At 50.0% G+C, this 18,627-nt stretch overlaps 1 protein-coding gene across 7 annotated transcripts in view; it reads left to right on the top strand.

Annotated features, from left to right (window-relative positions):
• The window catches only part of PFKFB3 (6-phosphofructo-2-kinase/fructose-2,6-biphosphatase 3), a 43,077-nt gene that overhangs the window by 11,767 nt on the left and 12,683 nt on the right, over window positions 1–18,627 (top strand). For 2 of the 7 annotated variants that reach the window (XM_054208100.1, XM_054208088.1), the window contains exons 1-6: window positions 9,812–10,169; window positions 15,339–15,464; window positions 15,793–15,889; window positions 16,406–16,472; window positions 16,628–16,702; window positions 17,016–17,072. In XM_054208100.1, coding sequence (XP_054064075.1) covers window positions 9,896–10,169; window positions 15,339–15,464; window positions 15,793–15,889; window positions 16,406–16,472; window positions 16,628–16,702; window positions 17,016–17,072 — 696 coding nt within the window. In that variant the 5' untranslated portion in view covers window positions 9,812–9,895. Of the gene's footprint in view, window positions 1–9,315; window positions 9,763–9,811; window positions 10,170–15,338; window positions 15,465–15,792; window positions 15,890–16,405; window positions 16,473–16,627; window positions 16,703–17,015; window positions 17,073–18,627 lie in introns of those variants that run through there. The other 5 variants (XM_054208125.1, XM_054208116.1, XM_054208135.1 and 2 more) reach the window with 5 other exon arrangements.

The following is an 18,627-nucleotide window of genomic DNA, read 5'->3' as shown; positions in this document are numbered from 1 at the left end:
GCCACCCACTCATGGCTCTGTCCCTCAGCTCAAATATCAGGAGTTGTTTTGGGAGGAAACTGGGGCACTCCCCAGTGCTATGAAGCACAGCATCTTCCCTCGTAATCCCTACCAAACTGCCAGGCACCCAAGTGACGGTTTGCCACTATACGTTAAACTCGGGGCAGAAATCTAAACATTCAGCTGAATTTTCTTTTTATTTTTTCCAAGGAGCTGTTAACAGCTTGTCATTGTGGGTTGGAAAATGTAAATGCGTTTGAGAAAATATGTTGGCAGCAAGATCCTCATATTGTTTCAGCTTGTCTCAAAATTCCAGAGAAATTTCCTCTTAATATTTTTCATGTCTAATTGGAAAATATTGGGGAAGGAAGAAACAAATTCTGTAGATATTTTTGGACAATTTTTAGCCTTTCTTTTTTTCTCCCAGTCAGGTCTCCATGACACGGAAAAGATTAAATGAAATGCACAAATTAAAAACATCTGCTAGGAATTAAATAAATGGAAATATTTGCCCTATAAGCAGAAAAATCTTAAGAAAACCCTGATAAGGAAATCTGGTTATTTACCTTCTGCATTCCAGCAATCTGTGTGATCTGATTCCAGTGATTTGGCTCCAGAAACTGGTTAGGAGAGTTGTTAGAAAATTGGAGATCTGAAAGGTTACCTGGGGGAGGCTTTGGCTGTAGAGAGCTCCAGCAAGAGATGTGGAGACTCAGACTGAGTTCTGCAGCTGAAAAAAAACCTTCCCTGAGGACATCTCCTTGAGATGTCTCCTGTGTGAAGGGCAGAGCCTCAATCAGTCTTTCATCTCTCTATTGTTTTTGTTCCTGGTGCAGAGAATTCAGAAATCTTTGCCATCTCATGATGGTTTTTCAGCTTGTTGTTCCTTGGGCATTTTTCAGTGAAGTTGTGAGCTTTCCTATTCTAAATTTCAACTAATTGACCATACATTTTCCCTCTTAGTTGTGTTTCACAGACTTCCTAAAAGCAGTCCCTGCATGTCTCAGGTTTAAAAGCAGATGGCAAGAGTCTGGAGAAGTGGGACACTTAGACCTCATCTCTTGATGCCTTGCGGTTTCCAGCAGTTTAATGGGGAGGTGGACCCTTGGGGAGGCTGATCCAGGGAACAGCTCAACCCAAGAAGTGGTGTTGGTCCCAAAAGTGGTTCCTCTTGGCCAGAGTTGAGGTGTGCAGGACACTGTTGGGCAGCCATCACCTGCCATTGCTCATAGCATCCCAGCCCTGCGAGGAAGCAGAGATGAGCAGGTTGTCGATACGCAGATGTGCTCACAAGGGTGTGGGTGGAAAGATCCTCAGCACGTACGCGATTTCGAAATGCATCTCCTCATCAAAGCTTTACTCTTCCTCCCTACACGGGACTCTGGATTGAACAAGGAACTGTGTTTTGGGTCACCTTGTGCTGGAGCACACTGAGATGTTCATTGAATGTCTTTGGACATAGACAGAACTGAGGTTTCCCTCTGTGCTCACAAGCTACAAATACCTCCAGAACATATCTCATCCTGGTTTATAATCAATATCCACAGCAGGGCAAGTGAATTGCTCTGAGATTGCCCATGGTAGAAGCAGTCAAAGGTGACCAGTTCCTTGCAGACACCCAAAGTGACATAAATTCTTCCCAAATACTGCCCACAGCTTTGCTGTGGATGGAGGCAGTCACAACAGGAGCTGTACTGCTGTTAGCAGGGTTGATAGCAGGGATAAAAAAATTATCCTTTTTCCTAGTCTATGATTAATCTGGCACAAGCTGCTGCCTACAAGCACCTCCTCCTTGTTCGGCAGGAATACAAACCACCAGGCTTTCTTCCCGAGAGCTTTGTGTTGTAGCTTCTTGCATTACTTTGAAGAGATTCCCCGGCATCTCCTGGGTATTTGGCTTCCTGGCATCATTGCCTCTTTAGAAGCCTCTTGGTCACCATGGCAATGCTGAGGTTGTCACTGGCCTGGGTTTGTTACATCATAAGGTGAGTCAGCCTCAGAATTAAAGGCCGCAGCCTTTGCCATTGTTTGATTTAATAACCTGCAATGATGAGATAACGATCCAGGCCCTTAATGAAAGGTGGGTGTTAATAAGACATTAGGAAATAGCTCAATAGCAAAGTACACGAGATAATGACAGGCTGTGATTTCCGGAGGGTGACCATCTTCCCCCTTAAATGGGTTGGATAAGCTCATCCTTTGGGGGCATCCATCATGGGGGCCCTGTAGGCAGGAGAGCTGCATCCCAAATGCAATGGGATGCAGCACTCTGGGAATGCAGAACTGGGAATTTGGCTCCTCATAGACACAACCAACCTCAACTGCTGGGCACCCCCATGGAAAGGACTCCTAGAACAATCTGCGCTCAGAGGAGGGCTGGGATTTTAGCTTCTTCCTGCTGGATTCCGACTCGCTGCATCGCTTTCCAGTGCAAATTAGGTCTGGACCAGGTGTGATCGCATGGCTGTGTTTCTGCTGATTTATCTGGAGAAGGCACTATGGTAACATATGCCAGGTTTACGCTGGCAGCAGCAGGATGGGTAATATCTGATCTGGCAGCTGGGACAGAGTAACCCTGTAAACACACTTTGCCTTCAAACTGGCAGGATTTTCATGCTGGATCGGTGCCTTGTCGCAGGTGGTTGTGGCGTCTTGTTTAGGGATGAGGTGTGGATTTATACCCTAAAATCAAATTCCAAGACTTTCAGTGGGGATTTTCGCACCCTAAAAACACAGAGCAAGCGGGGGGGTGTTCCTTCGATGTAACTAAAAGTAGCTGGGAGTAGGAAGCACAACCCAATGTCAGGCTCCTGTGAATATTGCTTTCTCGGAGTCACTTAACAGTGCCAAAACCTGAGTTTTGGCTAAGTGATCCATACCCTTCGACCCTTTCTGTTGGGACCAAGCCCGAAATTTTGCAGCCAGATTTCGTTTTGAGGAGAACTAGTATCATATTCCTGAGACTGGAATATCCCCAGCCTCTTGCTATCTAATTACCCTGTGACCACTTTTAAAAACCCATATTTGTCTCCGCAACCTGTGGAGTCAATTATCTTTAGGATTTAGCCCATTTATGGGGTGAGTTTTGTTTTGCACCAGCCTTGTAAGGTCAGGAACTTTTACAAGACATTGCTCAATCCTCCTGGACCTGTTTCTGAGCAGACCTGCCAGCGTTGAGAAACGTCCCTCTTCCAATGGATGTTGTAGGTTCAGAACATTATTTCCAAATTTTTTTTTGAGAATTACAGAATGTAATTCTTAAAAAAACTACAGATTAAACTCCTTTCCTGGGATTTTAAATAAGAACATTGGTCTGGGGGGCTCCTTTGGGGTCATCAGTCCTCGCTACCGGACATCCATCTTACACCTCCCCATCTCTGGCCTTGAGCTTTACTGGGTCTTCCCAGGGATCCTCCAAGACCTGAGCGCAGTTGGGGGCACCCACCTCTCTCTGGGGATGATGGAGGGATCCTTGCGTGATTTTGCTTCTAACTGGGGGAATCGAGATTAAATCCAGGTTCTCATCCTTCCTTCTTCCTCATATTCATCACGGCCAGGCAATGTGTTTGCAGCTCTCCAAGTTCCTTTCCTATTTATCTTGAACTCAAAAATTCCTTTCCTATCTACCTTTAACCCAAGCTCTCTGCACGGATGGTTGATTGAATAAGGCTGAAAGAACTTAAAGAAAACTATAGGGAGCCTCTTTTTTTGCTGCTGGACAGTGAAATTATCAGTATTTTTTTTACCGCGAGTTGATATAATGTGCACGAGAGCTGGCTTTTGTCACTTGAGTGTTGGGAAAAGCATCCCCGTGCATTTCTGCAACTCATTCATGGCTTTTCCTGCCTCTGGGCTGCCAGGAAAGGCAATATCAGCTGCCGGCACGGAGTATGACTGGGGCTGATACAGCGTGGCTGAGCCATGCCCCGTGCCTGGGCAGGGATTTCCCCCTCACGGTCTCAGCACTTGTTTCTCAACGCCGGACACTGAACCCCATTGAATTTTCCCCTTCTCCGCTTGCAGATATATTTAAGAAAAGCTGCACCCAAAGGCATGGGTGCGGCAGCCCCGAGTGCTCGCTCCGCTGGTATTTCAGTGCTCAGCTGTTGTCAGCGACTAGCTGAATTTCTTACGATCGGGGAAGGGAGCCGTTTCGGGAGCACATCGGGTCCAGTTACAGTGTGCAATAGTCGCAGAACCTGGACAGCTTGTCCCCAGAAAGAGGAACGGGTGTGTTTTTCCAGCGTTTGAGGGATGGCTTGAGGGGCAGCCCCGAGCATGCGATGTTCCCTGCCTTGCCCTGATCCCGCACCCCGGGCAGGGTTCAGCCCTCCCAGTTGGGGACCTGAGAGGTGTCCATCGGAACCTCTCCTCTGATTTCGGGGCAGGGGACTGCGAGACACGTGCCGAGCGGCATCCCGTAATCACTGCAGGAAGCCTTGCCTCGAAATAATGTCGTGAAGAGGCAATTTTGCCTGATTTCTCTTCCTCTTTGGCCAGCAGCGGGGTTGATGCCACAGACTTCATCTCGCTGAGGAGGAAAGGCAACGTGTGACTGCGAGGGCACGGAGGGGGGGGTGAAAGGCAAGAAATGAGGAAGCGAAAACTATCGCATTAAGGGGAGGGGAGAGAAAAAGCTCTTTTCTATGGCAAAAACGCCCCGATGGGCTAAAGGGGCTGATGTGGGAGCTTATCGCGATCCCTGGGGCAGCGGGACCTGGGCAGCATGAGGGAGAGGGTGAGAGGAGAAGAGGGAGCGGCGATATCCCCATAACACAGGTACAGCATGCACTTTGCTCCTCGTTTATTTATTCTTGTAATTGAAATACCTGCGAGGGCCCAGGGGGAGGGAGGCGATTGTAATGTGCAGATTGTAATGTGCAGACACAAAAGGACCGTGAACTCCAGCTGCCTCTCCAAACCCAAACATTTTTTTATCAGCCTTTGCAAAACCCTCCCCACCCACAGCCCTGACCCTCAGCAGCTTTTGTGAACTTCCAAGCCCCCGCAAAGAAAGTGCCATCAGCAACAAAACCAGCTCAGCTGGCGAGAGGATGGGGCAACTGCTTGGATTCCTCCCTGTTATTTTTGAAAGCCCTCGATTCCCCTAAAGCACTGCAGACGATTTTCTTTTCTTCTCCAGGATCCCACTGATTCTTTTTTTCAGAAGTGCAAAGTTTAGTGTTGGGGGTTTTGTTTCTGTTTTTGTGGTTTTTTTCCCAAATAAGTGTATAAACACCCCTTGGTCAGCCCAGAGGAATAATTTTCTCTGTTGCAAGAGGGTGCCGTTAATGCACTAACAAGAATTTGGGCAGCTTTTGCAACCTCCCTCCCAGGGCAGGGAGAACTATTTGTGCCCATGTCCCAGGCTGGTAAACCGAGGCCGTGCTGGAAATTGCTGTAGGTCAAGCTGCCCTGCCGTTAACCGAGCATACACATGGCTGCATCTTTATGGTGATGGATGCACAGCTCCCCACCACCGTCCCCAAATTTTAACCGTGTAAAGAGATGCTGGGTGCAGGGCTGGACCGTACGGTTCAGATCCCACCGGGCATCACGCACGCCGCACCCTGTCCCCTCCGTGCCACCTCCTCGGGAGACGGTCGTGTTGCACCGAACGTAGGCATGAACGTGACTTGTCCTTTCCTTCCAAGTTTCCTTTAGAGTGGGGAAAAAAAAAAGAAAAAAAAAAAAAAAAAAGAAAAAATAGGATGAATGGATGAATCATGGCTTAGTCAGAGTTAGGGCTCGCCAGAGCATTCTCTGCCGTTGTCTGCATTTCGATGCCGGGGGAAGGGTGCCAGGGGAGGCTGGCTGGGGGTCCCTTGGTACCGGTAGGTTCTTCCAAAGGGGATGGGGAATTTAGTCCAGGACTGTGACTTTTGGGTTGTATCCAGAGCCTAATTCCACTGTTCGGGGCAGGTTGCTAGGTCAGTTCAGTGAGAAATCAAAGAGGGAATTGCAGGGTTTTGGCCTTGGTGTTTCAGAGAAGTTCGCAGCCTGTAAAGTCCATAAGAGACGGGTGTCCCATTCTCACAGAAATGGTTTTTTTTCACCCTTTTCAGCCAGACTCCCCTCTTTTTGTTGTCCCAATGCTCACTTTGCGTTACCCTCCCCTCTCCCAGCCCTCTGCCACCTCCATCCCCCGGATGCTCAAGGTCATTTTTTTCCCCATCTACCACCAGGACCTCCAGATTTTGAGCCCTGGCATTACATTTATACCCCTGTCCCCTTGTATTTATTAAATCCCTGCAGGTTCCTGCGGTGGGGTAGGTAAGGCAGCACCTGCGGCGAACGCTGGGTGATTTATTCCTCCCTCTGCACTTTTTGTCACCCAGCGAAGCAGAGGATGCAGGATGGCATCGCTGCCCGTCCTGTGGCACGCCGTGCCCACGGCGGCTCTCAGCAAGGCGACGCACCTCTTACTGACGGCATTTGTCCTCGGCGGTGACTTGATTTCGTGAAAAACTGCTGAGCTAAGCACCCCCCAGGCTCCCTTCACAGCAGCTGTGAGCAACAGCTTATTTACCCGTCCAGGCTCTATTTATAGGGAGCTGTGCTTTCACACAGCACGACTCAAGAGGGGAAAATAAACCCTCTCGGTGCACCTAGTGCCATCCTGCCTGCCACCCTCTCCCCGCAGTGAAAGTGCCTTATAAATAGTAATGATGCTTCTTCCAGCTGACCTCGCTTGGAGCAGCTGGGTGCTCCAGCCTTTGAAATCCAGGCCATTTATTTAGGAGTTGAAGCTTTCCGCTCCAGTTATTTAGGAGTTTTTAAGCCAAGAATTACTAGGTGGATCTAATTTGAAGTGACTGTGATTTTAATTCAGGCAGGGTTTCGCTTTCGGGCTCCTTTCGATATTGTGGGGGTGGTGATTTTTGAAGAGAAGAGCCGCAGAGAGCTGAGCTGCTGGAGGAAGGGGGATGCCCAGACTCCTCATCCTGTAACATCATGTGAATTTTCTTCCTTTTTATGACTCGCATTTCAGCCGGGAACCAAATTTTCGTTGCCCTCCATGGGAAAAGGTCTGTGATTTTGGAAAAAAAAAAACCAACCTCCTGCCCTTTCCCGTGGATGGATTTTGGGCACAGTGGTCCAGGGAGCACTGTTGTGTCTGACTCTCATCCCTACCTTTGCCAGCTGGAGCGCTTGCTGCTCCCCCCCACCTTCCTTCCCGCACCCCAAATCTCTGGATCTTTTCCAGCTCACTCATAGTAGCTATTTTTTTTTTCTTTTTTGCCTGTGAATATTTTTTTCCTGCGTAGGAGAGGGTAGGATTGTGCATTTTTCACTCCATCCATCTTGGCTCCATGTAAGGAGATAGCCAAAAATATGTTCTTTCCAGATCTGCTATAAAAATTTAAGCCTTTACCTCTAGAGGAGGAAATTGCCCTATATAATAAAAAAAGCCTGTTGAACACTTTAAGTATCTGAGATGCTATTTATCGGGCTTTAAATTTTCAAGCAAAATTTGCTTTATTAAACCCCATCAAAGCAGATGCTCCCACCTCTACAGCCCTTCCCAGCTGTAATATATTTCCATATTTCACCACTGTGGCATATTTGCTGCCCAGCATCCTGCCAAAAGGACCTTCCCAGTGCCAAGGGGGATCCCCCACCATCGCTGGGGCTGCAGGGTGTGTGTGTGTGTGAGCATCTGCACCCTTAGGGCTTCGCTGTCTCCGAAGCGTTTTTTCTGGGTGGCCCCTGGATGTCCCCAATCCCTCTTGTGATGCGAACATGGATTTCTTCGGGTTTTTATTATTGCTGGGCTGCCATTCACAGGTGGAAAGGTGAAGGAAGCTGGCCGTTGGAGTAGTAATAATAATAATAACAATAATAGAATCATAGATTGGTTTGGGTTGGAAGGGACCTTAAAGATCATCTAGTTCCAATCCCCCTGCCCTGGGCAGGGACACCTCCCACTAGACCAGGCTGCTCAAAGCCCCATCCAGCCTGGCCTTGAACACCTCCAGGGATGGGGCATCCACAACTTCCCTGGGCAACGTGGGCCAGTGTCTCACCACCCTCACAGTAAACAATTTCTTCCCAATATCTAATCTAAATCTCCCCTTTTTCAGTTTAAAACTGTTACCCCTCATCCTATCTCTACGCTCCCTGATCAAGAGTCCCTCCCCATCTTTCCTGTAGCCCCTTTAGGTACTGGAAGGGGCTCTAAGGTCTCTCCAGAGCCTTCTCTTCTCCAGGCTGAACAACCCTAACTCTCTCAGCCTGTCCTTACAGCAGAGGTGCTCCAGCCCTTGGAGCATCTCCGTGGCCTCCTCTGGACTTGTTCCAACAGGTCCATGTCCTTCTTATGTTGGGGGTCCTAGAACGGGATGCAGTACTCCGGCTGGGGTCTCACCAGAGCGGAGTGGAGGGGCAGAATCACCTCCCTCGACCTGCTGGCCATGCGACTTTTGATGCAGATGATGATGATGATGATTATTATTATTAATAATTAATAAGAATAATAATAGAAAATCTTAAAATAATGAATAAATTAAATAAAATTTGTATCTATAAAAAAAAGAAATAAAACCAAAATAATATGATCGTGCCCATTTGAAAGCAAATCTTCCCCGGGGAGCATCCCCAGCGCTGCCGCCACTTCCCACCCCCACAGGAGCCGCTTTTTTGCGGGGAGGGAGGGACGGAGGAGTGCAGGGAGGAGGAGGGGTGCGGGGTGTGTGTGTGTGAGGCCCTCCCGGTCCCTTTGCGCGCTCGCGGAGCAGGGCGGAGCGGCCGCGGGCGGAGGCGGAGCCGCAGCCGGAGCATCCCCGGTGGGGGAGGCGGTGCGGGCCCGGGCCATGTGCGACGTGAGGGACGTGCCGGAGCGCAGACCCCGGCCCTCCGCCGCCCCCCGACCCCCCTCACATCCGCGGACACCCCCTGCCAAGTGTGTCCCCCCCTCTCCGCCTTGTCTCCCCTGTCCCCAACCCCGGCAGGAGAACAAAGGCTCGGCGGGCGGAGCGGCGCATCCTTTGTCCCCGCTGCAGTTCGGGGGGCCGGCGGCAGGCGGCAGAGCGGGGCGAGCCCTGCTGAGCACCCTCCCTCCTCCTCCTCCCTCCCTCCCTCCCTCCTCCTCCTCCTCCTCCTCCTCCTCCGCGGCGGCGCAGCGGCCGCCCCCCCGCCTCCCCCGGCCTGCCGGGCTAGAAATAGGCGTCCGCCGCCGCTGCCGGCTCATTGCGAGCGGAGCGAGAGGGAGAGGAGGAGCAGCAGCAGCCGCCCCAGCAGCAGCCCCGCTTCCCTGCAGCAGCCCTTCCTCGACTGCTTCGCGTTGATATTTTTTTTCCTCCTCTTTTTATTAATATATATATTTTTTTTTAATATTTTTATTTTTTAGTAGTGAAATTAGCGGCGGGGCTCGCCCTCCCTCCTTCCGAGCACGCAGCGGCGGTTTTTGCGCCGTTCTTGCCGGCTTTTGTGCCCTGAAGCCCCGTCCCTCCTCTTCCTCCTCCCCCTCCTCCGCCGTAAAAGCCTTAACGAGACTCCGAGACGCGTCCGAAAGCGCCACAGCCGCTTGTTCCAACCACCCCCCAAAGCGACGACTACAAAAAATACCAAACCTTTTTTGTTATATATTTTTTCCCCCCTCCTTCCTCTTTTTTTCTTCTCCCTGCCCCTCCCGCACACGCACCAAGGTGGACGCGGAGCGCAAAAAGACCTTTGTTTTAAAAATGCCCATGGAGCTGACGCAAAGCCGCATCCAGAAGATTTGGCTTCCCAATGACAACCGGCCGGCTCTGCCCCGCCGCTGTGAGTACGGGCTCCGCAGCATCCCGGTGGGGTGGGATGGGGTGGGAAGCAGCCCCCCCCCCCCCTTCCTCCTCCTGCGCACCCCGGGGGGGCTCTTTGCAACGCCCTCTCCTCCTTCTTTCCCATAATATCCATGCAGCATCCCTCCCCCTCCTCTCCTTTCCACCTCCAGCATCATTCCGGTGTCCGCATCCCATCCCGTGACTCATTTCCAGCCCTGGGAGCTGGAGGAAGGTGTAACCGTCACACGGCAGCTCCCGGCCCCATGGAGCGGAGGGATGCGGAGACACGCGTGTCCCAATTTCCACTCTTCCCCTCCTCCCTCCCCGCCTCCAGCCCTGGGATTAAAAGGGACGAGAGGTTGCTAACCTCGGCAGCCGGGTACCAGCTCAGCTGGGATTTTCAGGGTGTGTGGCACCTTGCTCTGAGACTTATTAATTTTATTTTTTTTCCCGGGGGGAGGTGGGGGGGGAAGGCGGGATTAGGGCAATGGATTTGGGGGGCGGGAACAAACCACCAGCTGTTTGCACTTTACTAGTTCACCCTCTGCTGTGCTTGGGGTGAGATAGGAGGCAGGTGGAGGGGAGGGCGAAAATCAGCGCTGGAACTTCTGAAGCGTTTTCCCTTCTTTTCAAAGCTCAGAAAGCATCTTGAGGGTTTAAAACCAACCTCTGTGCATAAAAAAAAAAATAAAAATGAAAGCAAAAGCTCGGGTCATCCTGGTCTTACCATAAAACAAATCATGAATCATAATACAATACTGAAGTTCGAGAGGCAGCTCTTTCAACTCGCCCAACAGCTAAACTGACAACCTGCCAGTTGTGCAACTCCAGGTAACTCTAAATTAAGGCGTCGCAGGAATCCGCAGAACCGGGGCTGTGGAGAGCCAGGCCGGAGGAGGAGGTGGCACTTTGCAGCCTGGCAAAGGATGGAAGTGGCTTGGGCAGTTAGGTGAATCAGTCTTTCCGATGCTTTTCTTCAGCAGGCGTTTGTAAAGTCGCTTCGGACACTGATTTCCCTTGGCTGGAAAGTTCCCCCTCTTAAAAGAAATAATAATAATAATGGTTTAAAAAAAAAAAAATCTATTAATTTGCCACATGTTGTTGCCCCATGGCTATGGGTCAGGCATGCAGTGAGGGACGGCTGAGCCCTATAGCAGATGTCTGCACATCCAGCCTGTGCTTGGCAAGGGCAGCTCTGCAGCAGGAGCTGCTGAGGAAATGGCTTTCAGCAACAGGCTGAACATCTGGGTTGCCACGGGGCTTTGCTTTTACCAGGGTAAAATGTCTCCTGGCTTAATGCTTTGCAGATGTATCTGTTTAATTCGATTTTCCTCAAACACCTTTGAAAGAAATCCCTCATGTACGCGGAGCCTCCCTGTGGTTTTTTTGCCGCTTTATTCACCTGGTTTCTCAGAGGAGAAAATTCCCCCTTTGGCAGAGCAGAAAACTAACATAGTTTAATATATTAAGGCACTGAGGGGCTCATTAATACTGTAATGTGGCTTCTAATTATTTTCTCTCAGGGTGGGAACAAGCCACACTGGGCTCCATTTGCTGCGCTCTATGGCAAGGGTGTTATTGGGCTTCTTTAGTGTATTTTTTTAAACCCAAGATGGCTATTTTAAACTCGAGGTGCTATTAATTCCTCAGCAGTAACAAAGAGCAGAGCCACAAAGCCGGGTGGGAATGGAGGTATAAAGGAGAGAAGAGGCCGACGCAGTCCCCGGCGGGGAAGAGGGAGTGGGAGCATCCCTGGGAGCATCCTCGCACAGCTCCCGCCTGGCTGCTCCTCCCTTTGCTTGTGAAATAATTAGTCCGATTGTCCGCTTCCTCGTCAAGGGGAGGCTCGGGTGGATGCAAAGCAATGCCTTCAGCTGGCCTTTTGACGGCGATCCATTAAATTGCTGTCAAGCTGCACGTCTCTCACGTAGGGGCTGGGAAAGTCAGGTCGTCGCAGGCGGCTGGCTGGGCAGAGGAGGGGAGGGGGATGCTGGAGGAGGAAAAGGGGCTGCCACTGCCTTTCTCTCTCTCGCTCCCATTGCTCCGTCTCAGTGGACGAGGGCATGCGAAAATACGTGCATGCAAAACCACAGCTCGCACGTCAGCGGGGGGATGTCAGTTCCACACGTGTGTGTGTGATGTGCAGCGCAGAAACGCCATTCTTGGCGCACCCGTGAAGGTGTCAGGGCGCTGCAATGGGAAGAAGCTGGAAAAGGGGAATGGAAGACTAACATAGAACATGTGGCGTGGGCTAGCAGGAGCTGCGTGGGAACACGTCTTACGAGGAGACAGTAAAAATGCTGAAGTGGGGAGGTGCTATTTTATCTAACCTTTTATAGAAGCAAATTTCCTTCCCCCTTTTTTCTTTTTCTTTTTTTTTTTTTCCTTCCTTCTACCCACTCCAGTGAAGCATGAGAGTGTGTCGAGGCTGACTTTCTAGCAGACAGAAGCAGCTTGTCACTTGTGCCTTCTAAATATCCTGATTGAGCCTTTCAAAAGTCATCCCTGACCTTGACTCACCTGGATAGGTGTTGATAACGAGTAATGAATATGCATTGAAATCCCTGACAGCTTTCCTGCAGTGGTGAAAAGAAATGATGAATTGGGTCTTTGTGAAGCACTGGGAGCAAAACACTGGTTTTTGTTTCGTTCCTGATGCAAAGTTTCCCGGAGGCTTTTGTGATTTTTTTGGCTGGGTTTGGCTCAGATTCCTGATAAAAAATTGCATGCTCAGTGCCCCATTGTTTTGGGAAGTTCTTCCCAGGTCCCTTTCACAGTCCAAAGGGAACCTGGATATTTCCTTTGGCACCAAATGGAACTGGGGGGAGGATTCCTTAAATACAGGTGTTTAACTCCTGCAGCACCCTTTGGAGGTGGCATGTTTGCACCAGCTCTGGGACTGTCTCAGCTGTCTGGAGCCAAAGGGACATGAACAGTACCCGTCATTGTCCCCATCCTCTCGAAGAGCTATTATTTTAATGGCCCCAAATCCTCTTGGCTCCGCTCTTTGAGATCCTTTGTCCACTGGCAGGTAGGGAAAGGAGGAGTTTCTCTCTTCAGGTATTATTCCCTTATGCTCTCCCTCCCTTTGTTTAATATGTGGTTGGTTTTTTTTATGCACAAAAAGATTTGCACCCATAAGTTGGTTGAGGATGTGAGACGTGTTGGGGGTGGAGGGGGAAATATTTTTCTGGATACATTGCACAGCCGCCTTGGTACCCCAGCCCACAAAATCAGCGCTTGCACGGGAGGTGGCCTGGGCTTTTGAAATGTGGCACCGGGGATGCAGGTCATACAGAGGGAGCGAGCGTGAGGGCAGCTCCAACCTGAGGAATGTGGAATATTTATTTATTTTTTTAATATTTAAAAAAAAAACGTAAAATTAAATCTCTTTTAGATAGTTTTCTCACCTGTTGAGTCTGCTTTGGTGAGACAGCCAGAGAGATGATGGGTGTCTCTTCTCTGCCCTTCTGGGCACCACTGCTGTAACTCTTCCTTCTTGTGGCTTTAATTTGGTTTCTTTAGCTGTTGAATATTTTTTTTTTCATATTAGTATGGGAAGGAAATCCCGTGTGCTTCGTGTGCTCTCTGGATACCTCTCAGTTTGTTTGCCCTTCCCAGTTCTCCACTGAGGAAAATCTACCCCAACCCACCACCCCATCTCCAGGGAGTCCCTTGCATCACCAAATTGCTCTCTCCACGCTCAGGGAGCCCCCTCAATCCCTACATTGTTCTGTCTCCATCCTCGGGGAGCCCCTCGCATCTCCACGTCCTCTGTCTCCATCCTCGGGGAGCCCTTCGCACCCCCAAATCACTCTCTCCATCCTCGGGGAGCCCTTCGCACCCCCAAATCACTCTCTCCATCCTCGGGGAGCCCTTCGCACCCCCAAATCACTCTCTCCATCCCTGGGGAACCCCTCACATCCCCACATCGCTGGTCGGCTGGTCCCACCTGTGGGCAGCTGGGATGGGCAGGCAGAGCTCTCCGCCCAGACCATAATTAAGCTGCGTTTTTATGGCTCTGCCACCAGGCTCTCACTCCCTGCATTCCTTTCCCGTGAGGTCTCTGGCCTGGCTGGGTGGATTGAAGGGTGGGTGAGAAATCCCCCGGAGGGTCTCGCCTATCGGGGCTGGTCTCTGCCTCTGCCGGGAGGGCTCTTGGTGTGTCACACGGCGAGGCATGAAAGGCAGGCGGCTGGCTAATCCAAATTCCAGTAGGTATCGTTAAGATCTTCCTTTCCTGTATTTAAAACGCTTGGCTTTGTGCCTTGGCCTTTTGTTTGTGTGTGCAGCACCATGCGAGAAGCAGTTCTGCAGGGGAAACCCTGGAGAGGAGCAGGGATGCTGCCAAGGAAGAGGGATGCTGCCACGTTACGTGGTCCATGGGGCGTGCGGTACTGATAGTCCAGACATATCCCATGGTGCTGGGACCAGGCTGTGGAGGACTAAAAAAAAAAAAAAAAAAAAAAAAAAAGAAAATCCCCAAATAGCATTCCCAGTCCTGCAGCCTCAGCAGTTTCCTCCAAACTGAACCAGGAATTTATTTTCTAGAGGATTTATGGGGAGAGAAGCGATTTACCTGGGCAGCCCGGCAGCTGATTTCTCTGCATTTTGGCCAGGCCATTTGGGTGGATTGGAGAGGAGTTTCTTTTCGCTTGCCAAGTCATCACTAAGTAATGCCGCTGGATTTATTTCCAGATGTTTGACATGGACCCTCTTTACAACAACCAAAAAAAAATCCCCTCATCTTAAAACAGGTTTATGAGGAAAATGGGATAAGCCATTCAGATATTTGTTTTTAAATGCTGGTGGTTCTGCAGTCCCTGCTTGTCTTCAGAAAAAACAGTTAGTTTTTTGTGTTTCCGTTGTGCGTCAGTTAAAAAGCTAGCGGAAGTTTTTGGAAGGTGCTCTCTGTGGGTGAAGATCTCGGTGCAGACCTGGTGTTTCAGCACAGCAGCCATATCTGAAGTGCGCTGCTGCGAGGACTGGACCAAAGGCCTTGGCCATCCGCTCGCTTGTCACAGAATCGGCCAAACTCTGGGAATGGGGCCTTGTGTTTGCCTTAATGGTTTTTATTTATTTATTGTCAAGTGAGGAAACTGAGGCACAGAGGTCCTGAGGCAGCTGCTCGCTCCTTGCCTGCTTTGCAGCCATTAGGATGTTCTCCTCTCGCCATGGCTGTCGGGCTGTGACTCCTACCCCCAGGTCTGGGTGTCACCAGGACATATTTGGGTCGGCATGGCTCACCAGGGTCAGTTGTGTCTCACCAGTGGGCAGATGTAGAGATGTCTACCATGCTCCCTGTTCTGATGTCTGATCATTCAGCAGATCCCATTGCAAAAATGAGTCAGTGGATTCACCTGCTCAAGGTTTTGGATGTCCAGGCTTATGAGACGGGTGCATAGACAATACTGCAGAGGTGATGGTGCACAGGGAGCAGAGGCTTTGGGTTTCCTCTAGCTGCTGAAGGACTTGGGAAAGTTTGGGTCAAGAGTAAGTGGCTTTTAGGGTTGATACAAGATGAGCTGGATGATTAATGGCTGCTGATGTTGTGCTTTCTCCTCTTCCTCGTAGCCTGCGGGCCGCAGCTTGCCAATTCCCCCACTGTGATAGTGATGGTTGGTCTCCCAGCCCGTGGGAAGACCTACATCTCCAAGAAGCTGACTCGCTACCTCAACTGGATTGGTGTCCCAACGAAAGGTGAGGCTTTCACTGACTGCCTGGGGAAGGCACGATGTCTGGGTCCTTGGGAAATGCTAAAGGAGCTTAGTCCCTTGGGGACTGGAAGGTGGTGGGGGACCTTTCCAAGATCCCATGGGCCAAATATCCATGTTTTCTCCCATCACTTCTGCTGCAGCCCAGGTTCTCCTTCACTTTGAAGACCAAGGGGTGTCCCTCAGCTTTTTGCTCTAAGGATGTCACTTCTTGGCCCATTGCTAGAAAGTGTTATCCACGGGAGCCGCACAGCGCAGTTGAGCTGTGCTGACACCTGCTCCTGGTTTTGATGGTCTTTGTCTTTCCCACACAGTTTTCAATGTGGGGGAATATCGCCGTGAGGCAGTGAAGCATTACAGCTCCTATGACTTCTTCCGTCCCGACAATGAGGAGGCCATGAAAGTCAGGAGGTAAGCGTGGCTGCCATGTCTGTGCTAATACCCAGGTCCCAAATAGGTGGTGAAGCCAAGCCCACAGGCAGCAGCAGTGGGGGGTGATGGACAGAAAAGCTGGCCTCTAGCTTGAGATCTCCTGTCTGCCTAAGGAGGGCTTTACTTGGGCTCCAAGAGCTGAAAACTGAAGCTGTCGCAGCTTAGGATCTTCAAGGTCATCAACACAACCTCCATCAGTGGTACCCTGAATTCACCTGCAGGCTCAGCAATGTGGGGTGTGAGGTCTACAGGTTTGGCCTTTGCTTCTTCATCTGCTGTTGACTCTGCTGTTGAAGACCAGCATATGCTGCTCAGCACTCATGGCTCTTGTATTTGTAGCAGGCTGATGGTGTTTTTCCTAAATGTCCCTGGAAGAAGGGGGGAGGTGGTGAGGGGGAGCCTCAGAGCCTGCCCTCCTTTGCTGGCATCTGTGCACTGACTGCTGTGAGCATCTCAGAGGACATCGGGACCACGTGTCTCTTGCCTCTTTTGCAGGCAATGTGCCCTAGCTGCCTTGAGGGATGTCAAGCTGTACCTGACGGAGGAGGCTGGCCAGATTGCGGTAAGCTCAGAGATGTGCTCCCTGGGTTTTGGTGTGTGTCCTGGTCCTGAAGGCGCTGTGGCCCTGTGCAGTTCACTCTGCAGTTCCTTCTCTGAGGAAGGGTTCAATGGGGACCCAGGCACTCCTGGTGCTAATCAGAACCTTTGCTTTTAAAGGTGTTTGATGCCACCAATACCACGCGGGAGAGGAGAGGGATGATCCTAAACTTTGCCAAAGAAAATGGGTTCAAGGTTGGTACCACTGGGCTGCTGCCTGTGTTGCATAGTTCACATCAGTGTATTGTTGGCCTTTGTTTTTCCACTAATATGTTGTCCTTGTGATGCTACTGCATAAAGAGGATTTCACTGCTGGATTTGATCAAAAATATGAAACTCTTTCCTTGTTCCCAACCCCGAGCCCTGGTGAAGGAAAGGGTGGGAGTGCGGGGCAGAGGGAGAGCTCTCTGGTTAAGGAGGGAGGAAGAGGTTGGGTTGAGCAAGGAGCTGGTTGAATGCTACAGACCCTATTGCTGGCCCTTCAGGTGAGCTTTGTTTTGCTTCGCAGGTGTTCTTCATTGAATCCGTGTGCAACGATCCCACAGTAGTTGCCACCAATGTTATGGTAAGCATGGAAATGTCTTGCTTTTATTTTCTCTTGAGGAGAGTTCTCCACCTGTGCTCAGCTGGTTTCTTATCAGAATGTCTTGACAGAGCTGGTTGAGGATTAGGAGGTTTTTATCTTTTTATGAGGTATTTGTCCTGGGATCAGAAAGCTGTTATCTCCTAGGACCCAGAGCCACCTGGAAGTAATGAAAATAAAAGTTGTAGCCTTTCCCCAGTTTCCTTCCATACTCTCTGCATTTCTGTTGACCTACAACTTGGTATCAAAGAGAGAAATGTATTCAGGGTGCTTTGGTGCCCCCCAAGTCCCACTTTTTGGAAGCGATGGATGCGGTTAGGATTTTAAATCCCATTAGACAGCAGTCAGACTTGGTGTCTTCAGCCACATGAAGTTTCCCAAAATCTACGGAGGTCTGTTTTGAGAATAGTAGCAGCTCAGCTAAGAGGTTTTTTGACACTAGCTGAAGTCTTGGCTGGGACAGCAGTGTAAAACATTGCTTCCCAGCTCTTTTGGGAGCTGCTGGATCTTTGATTTCCCACCATCAGAAGAGCTCCTTTGCCTGTTAGGCTTCGCTAGGGCAGGTAGGTGTTAATTGATCTACCTGGGCACGCTTAACTTGAATGAAAGTATCACTTCCTCCACTGGGCTCTGCTCCAGCCTTATCTCCAGCTGTACATTTGAACTTTGGAGTTGTTTTATGGAATGTGGGGACGTGTCGCAGGATACCCAAAGTCTGTGAAAAGGGTTTTGTTGGGTTTTGTTCTGTCTTTGTTCTGCCCCGGGGATGAGCTCCACAAAGGGTGCTGTGCTGGGGTCTTGAGCATGGTTTTTACTCCTGCTGGGAGCTGGTGTCCCATGGCCAGTGATCAGCTTTTTGGGAGGTTGCACACAGCCTTTTCCATGATGCTAATAAAATGCTCAGTTTGCTCCATTTTTTTCCTCTTTCTTTTTTATTTGCAACACCCTGAAACTGGATATTTTTTTTTTTTGGAGGATTTAATCTCTTTCTTTGGAGACTAATGCTTGAAGGGGTAGAAAATGAACTACTAGCTGAGAGTAGGTTTCTGCTCCACGGGGCACTGCAGATGAATGGTGCTCTTAGTGCTGGGATCAGTGTTGAAAATAGGCTGCTAGCCTGGAGCGCTGCTGTGCGTGTCGCTCGGTTGTGTTATCCTGTTGGCTTCAGGATTGCTTGTGAAGTTGCTAATGTGTAACGCTGCGGCTCAAACTCAAATCTTTGAGAAAAATAGCCTGTTAGGGTAGTTCAGGCAGAACTTAGTCTATGAGTGTTCTGGATATTCACGTTGCCCATTTCTAGCATCTTTCATCCCGCTAGCTTGTAGCAAATAACGCACAGAAAGGGGTTCAGTGTTGTTATCCAGGTGCTTCAGATGACGGACAATCAGGTTGATGTCTACCTTCTGGGAGACATGGACTTAAAAGGTCCAGGGCAAGCACCTTACCTAAGCTCATGCCCTTCCCATCCTCAGCTTGAATTATTTAAAACTGATGCTTTTCTTTAGCCATGAGAAAGCTCAGTTTTCCCACTGTGTTG

This window comes from Rissa tridactyla, chromosome 1 (assembly GCF_028500815.1).
Source record: "Rissa tridactyla isolate bRisTri1 chromosome 1, bRisTri1.patW.cur.20221130, whole genome shotgun sequence".
Classification (NCBI taxonomy): Eukaryota; Metazoa; Chordata; class Aves; order Charadriiformes; family Laridae; genus Rissa; species Rissa tridactyla.
Note: the sequence above shows the minus strand (reverse complement) of the source record. Positions and strands in the feature narration are given on the sequence as shown.